At 43.9% G+C, this 6000-nt stretch overlaps 1 protein-coding gene across 1 annotated transcript; it reads left to right on the top strand.

Annotated features, from left to right (window-relative positions):
* Positions 1 to 2582: 2582 nt before the first annotated feature.
* LOC124471674 (transcriptional repressor scratch 2-like) lies at positions 2583 to 5419 on the top strand. Its single transcript, XM_047026243.1, has 2 exons — positions 2583 to 2788; positions 4578 to 5419. Exons 1-2 carry the CDS (start codon positions 2632 to 2634, stop codon positions 5417 to 5419), a joined length of 999 nt encoding a protein of 332 aa, XP_046882199.1. The 5' UTR covers positions 2583 to 2631.
* The last annotated feature ends 581 nt before the right edge of the window (positions 5420 to 6000 follow it).

The following is a 6000-nucleotide window of genomic DNA, read 5'->3' as shown; positions in this document are numbered from 1 at the left end:
CAATAGCCTGGCTCTGCCCTCCTACGTACTTCCGCTCAATTTTTATTTTGCTTCTGTACTAGGTCTGGCCATGAGGTACGTAAGTCAGATGTCTCCGGTTAATTTTCTACTGGCCAATCAGCGAACAGAGGTAGTGGCTGAGAACGATGACGTTAATGTCGTACGCTAGTTTGTGTTGTAGTTCCGTAATGGCGGCGGAGAAAGATGCGAGCGAAGCCATTTAGTCCGTTGTGGCAATGCTGCCGAATATCCATAAGCTAAAGCCGGAGCAAGAACAGGTTTTGCTGAGTTTTTTTTGTGGCCATGATGTTGAGGCCCTTCTTGAAGGAATTGGCTAAAGCGAACGCTAGCGATTGGCTATGGCAGATCAGAGTGGCTCTAGGCAGATCCAATAGTTTTAAACTTCAACAGAGTACCCGCCTACAAGGAAGTCAACGCTTGTCAATGGAGCGGACCCAGACTCTGTACAAATGAAATGTACGAGAGTCTGGTTAGGACCAGGCTACTTTTGTAAACCTCTCTCTTGGAAGTCGCTTTTGATAATAGCGTCTGCTGAATGCATAAATTTAAATGTAAATTATTTAAATAATAATCACTCAGAATCCCCAGCAGATTTCATCCCCCCCAATGTTGACTCCATGGCTACAGCCTTGCTATGATTATACAACAAACAATACTGCCTGATTGTATATTAAACACCTGTTGGTTGTATGTCATCTTTGTTTTGATCTATTCACTCTCAATTCTGTCCTCTGATCTTTATGCCTCCAGGTGACGTTTCTACTACCACCGTAATACTAGGGTTGGGTGGTGCTATCGGGTCACAGACTTCAGGAAGTTATGGCATGCAAAGGATGTGCAATAACTGAATGCATGTGAATATGTGCAAATTAAGCACTTTAACCTCATAGTCATTGTTTCATTCAAAATGTGTTGTACTGTAGAGCCAAAACAACAAAAATGTATGTCACTGTTCAAATACTCAGCTGGTGTGGTGTATGTGACAAATCAAATTCTAAGAATGAATCAAATGGGGTTTGTGTGGATGTTTTTTTCTATTTTTCTTTTCTTTTTTTGCCAATAATAAATAAATTACACACCATATTAAGTAATCAAAGTAATATCTAAAGAGGATATTTATTGGGACACATTCAATTGGTGAAGTTAGTTTTGCTTGAAACCAAAAGGTATTTCTCCATGAAAACACAACTGTGCACTGTTGCAAAATACTGGATGGCAGTCAGTCTGTGATACCATATTGTGAAGCTTCCAGGCAAACTGTACACGCCTTGTGGAGCCATCTGGATGTGAGAACCGTCCAGGCTTTGTTAAAGCTGTGTGTGTGTGTGTATGTGGCCCCTGCAGAGATTGACCCTGTCTCCCCCATTGACTCTTAGGGGTCAGCTCGCCACAGTGTACGAGCTAGAAGTCACACAGCTATTGTGATTTGAGGAGGCTGATCTGGCATGACGGTGAACAGAAACTTAGAAGAGGTGTGTAAAAATGCCATAAAATTGGAAACATACAGAAATATTACAGTAGTCATAGTCCTATACTACAGTATACTACAGTAAATAACCAGCGCATAATATTCTAGGAATTTTGAGAATGGCCAGATGTCTACATAATTGAAATTGAAAGAAAGGCAAATCTTTAGTAATTATATAAAATAAAAATTACTTTGGCTTCGTGTGAAATTACTATGTGTAAAAAGAAAATTACCTATTACTTGTCATACTTGCTTGTCCATATACATGGCTTTGCAGTGAAATCTATATCCCTACTCAAGTCATTATACAGTTCAAATTCAATTCAGTGAACATGAGGCATTGCAGATGCAATTTTCAGAGAACGTAAAAGAGAGGGAGAGAGAGAAAGAGAGCGAGAGAGAGAGATAGAGGGAGGGAGAGGCCGATTTTTTCAGGGCAGCATAAACTGTGTTAGCGACTTCATTTCAAGACAATGGGGGGACAAGATGCTGTCTGTAGTGTCACCCATGTGCTCCCACCATGCTATTGTCTGCTCTCCTTTCTTTGCTAGGGAAAGGGATGAAGGGGTGAAAGCGAGGAGGGGGAAGGGGCAAGTTTAGCTGCAGTGGGAGTGTGTGTATGAGAAAGGGAGTGTGTGTGCGTGTATAAGCCTGTGTGCACCCTCACGCATGTGGTTGTGTGTGTGCGGGGATGCACAGACGGCTTGTGGTAATTTGATGTGTGTCCCTGGGGATGTTTGATGGATTAATGCTAAGAAGCTCCCTTTTCCAAAGCACCACCTGATCTTTGGGGGCTCGTGCCCCATATAAAAGGCTGCGTTAGTGCTGAGCTCAGCTAGTAGTCATCTCTCTCCTCTCTGTCTCTCTCCCTCTGTACTTCATTTCTCTCTCTCCTCTCTGTCCTTTCACCAGCCTTCTGTCCCTTTCCAACCTTTTCTATCTCTCTTCTCTGGGCATAGAGGATATTCAGGCCAAAAATAGTTTTCTTTTTTTCAATTTCTTTTTAAGAGGAACATTTCCAGAGCATCATTATTTACGTCATCAGCCTCCATTTTGGTTTCTTACACTTAGTCTTCAAGTGTTTTTGTATTTTTTTTCCGTAATATTTCCATGTGGCTCTAGTGCTTTTGACTGTTGTGAAAATGCCACGTTCCTTTTTGGTTAAACAGCTGAAAGTCCATGACTTCGCTACCTCCGGTCATCATCATCCTCACCACCATCACTCGACTGGATCTTATTCTGTGACACGTGCCATCACCGAGTCTGCAACCAACTTGGCGGTCCGTTTAAGTGAAAATGGTGAGTGAGTGTATGGAACAACAAAACATGTTTTCCTCTGCTGGAATGCCATGTGCTCTTAGTTTTTTTCTGTCAATTAGATGTATTTTCATTAATCAAGTTGATGTTATTTTATGTGTGAGATTTGTTGTTGGTGTTCATTTGTACCGCACTTAAAGAACAGAAAATGCTGAAACAAAAACAAAATAACAGATCAACATATTTATTCCTGTTGCACCCCCCGATGTGGGGGCTGTGTTGTTGTTTGCTTCCTAATTCCCCACAACACCCTACCCCCTAAATGCACACACACACACGCACACATACACACACACCATGCCTCCAGACTTTTGTTTTCTAATTTCAGCAACGCTAAATAGTATTCAGGTCATGCCAGAACAATCAGCTTAATACTAGACCACATCACACAGTAGGCTTTGGGGGAGCTTTAAGACTATTGTCTACATGCATAATGAACGTACGTGGATGCAAGCATCGGCGCCTGGCCGTAGCCTTTATGAATTCTGCAACCTCTGTAGAAAGCAGATCCCCACATGGGACCCATTTGTCCTTCGTTGGTGCCGTTGCCCTTGAGTCTTTCTCTTATCATCCACCAACCCCCTGTGCTTCATCCCTCCATCCCTTCATCCTTCCATCCCTCCAGCCCCCACTCTATCTGATCTTACAGGACGTTACACATCCACAGGGGTTAGGATTGCGGCAACCCAATCTGTCTCTGGTATAGAGAGAAGTAGGCTCTGTGAAGGAAGTGTATCGATTGGACGTATAGAATGTCAGATGTTTGAGAATAAGCTTCTTTTGTTCATTGAGAGTACTGTAAACTTCACATATACATTACTTCTACAAGTGCATTTCAATGAAGGTCTATGGATATGTGTCGTGTTTTTTTGGTGTGGAATGTCACTGAGCATCTCCGAAGCTTGGGCTCACCACATCATTTGTCCCCCCCAGATTTAGGATGCCAGCTGTCTAGTTCCCTTTGTGTTGCAGGGGGGAGTGCAGTACACTGCGCACTGCTGTCAAGATCAGACTATGAACCCCCACCCACCACCCACCACCCCACTCCTTCATCCCCCAACACACACACACACACACACATGCACACACTCTAAGTCCTTCCTTCCCCATTTTGCCCAAATAACACTCCACCTGTCACTCAATATCCCCATTACCGTCCTCCCAGCACTTTCAAAACACCCCAGATGGGGCAATGATCTGATTAAAATGATTTAGCGGTTTAGGGATTTCTCTACTCAGACATTCTGTGTGTCTGCTGCTACAATCACAGATTTAGATACGCTGGCATGGGCCAATAACAGGTGGATCAGTGGCCTGTTGAGGCGAGCCAAGTGTTTTTTGCATTATCAATGTGTGGCAAATTTTATTTTGTCATTGTGCATTGGACTTCTGTATCTGCCTGCACTTTCCATTCAGATATTTATGATAGCACTTGTTTGAGCCTGATGACTTATTGATCCGCTGTAAAACGTGAGCACTGAAGGGTCATTAATATTTCATTCACAGAGCTTGCTGAACCAGGCACTTGCAAACGGTTTCCTGTATGCAATTTCCTATTGATCTGCAAAGCCTCAGGATACAGTCAATGGTCTTTCACTAGTTTAGCTGACAATCTGAATAAAGAACCAATGAGTCATACATAAATGTGTCTATACAAAATATTGGAATTCTTCAAATAGAACATTTGTCTTTCTTTACTTTTAGAGTTAGGAAGTGTTTATCAAAATCTCTTTGTGAATATATTTCAGGCTAAGTCTGTCTCTTTATGCAGGATACATCCAGGATTACCTCATTCCCTCGGTGTGCCAGAACACAAAGGAGGCAGGGTTGCCGAGAGGGGTCCCCAAAGTCCTCTCCTCAGGACCCCTGTACTCCCCGAGGAACGCAGGGGGGGGGAGCGGGGGGGAAGACTTCTCCGACCACGACATGGAGCATCCCGACAGCCCCCGCTCCAGCGCTGCCGAGTCGGACAGCAGCAGCTGTCTGGAGTCCGAGAGCTCCGAGGGCTTTTCCCCCGCCTTCCTCATCTCCGATGGACGCTCCCGGAGAGCGACCACTCAGAGGTGCCCCCGCAAGGGAAGCAACCCTGACAGCAGCGACGAAGTGACCTCTACAGAGTCAACACCAACCAAGGGCAAGTCAAAGGGGCCAGGAAGTTACACGTGCGGCGAGTGCGGCAAAACCTATGCCACCTCCTCCAACCTGAGTCGCCACAAGCAGACGCACCGCAGTCTGGACAGCCAGCAGGCCAGGAAGTGCCCCACCTGTCATAAGGCGTACGTATCCATGCCTGCACTCGCCATGCACATGCTCACTCACGACTTGCGCCACGAGTGCAACGTATGCGGCAAGGCATTCAGCCGACCCTGGCTCCTTCAGGGTCACATGAGGTCACACACGGGGGAGAAGCCCTTTGCCTGCGCCCACTGTGGCAAAGCTTTCGCCGACCGATCCAACCTCCGCGCCCATATGCAGACACACTCTGCCTTCAAGCACTACACCTGCAAACGGTGTGACAAGAGCTTCGCGCTGAAGTCTTACCTGAACAAGCACTATGAGTCCGCCTGTTTCAAAGGGTCTGGGGACGAGGATGACTGCGGCTCCGAAGACTGAGCAAGTCACATCCACAACAACAACAACAACATTTTGGAACTTTGTCCCATCCAAGTTAAGACACATTCAGTTAGCACTTCAGAAAATACATTTAATATCAAGAGGTGATTTAAATAACTGAAATCTCTCTCGCACGTCTTCCTGCTCCCGCCTTTAATGAAAGCAATAACGCCACTTACGTTTCCTCTTACAACTGGAAGATAATATTAATAACTGACTTAAAGCGCAAAGGTGGATGTGTGGACTCAATTTCTAAAAGATGCACTGTTTATTAGGCTGCAATATTTCCAGTAATATTTTGTTAACCAGAGAGCTCTTAATGACCATCAATTTCTCTATAATTGTGTATTTGTGTATTTATTCATTTATTTATGTAGTATTGACTATTTATTGATCAGATTATATGATTGATTATTTATTTCTTAATTAATTGTGCAATTGTGCACTGTGCATCTATTTATTTAATTTATAAATTGAACTTCTGATTAATAAAACTCTGTATTATATTTCAACAAAAAGTCAATGCTGTAAATGGTCTCAACCATGTTAGTAATTGATATGTAAATCTATGCACTATAAAG

This window comes from Hypomesus transpacificus, chromosome 9 (assembly GCF_021917145.1).
Source record: "Hypomesus transpacificus isolate Combined female chromosome 9, fHypTra1, whole genome shotgun sequence".
Taxonomy (NCBI): domain Eukaryota; kingdom Metazoa; phylum Chordata; class Actinopteri; order Osmeriformes; family Osmeridae; genus Hypomesus; species Hypomesus transpacificus.
The sequence above is the reverse complement of the archived record's forward strand: the minus strand, read 5'-3'. Positions and strand labels throughout refer to the sequence as shown.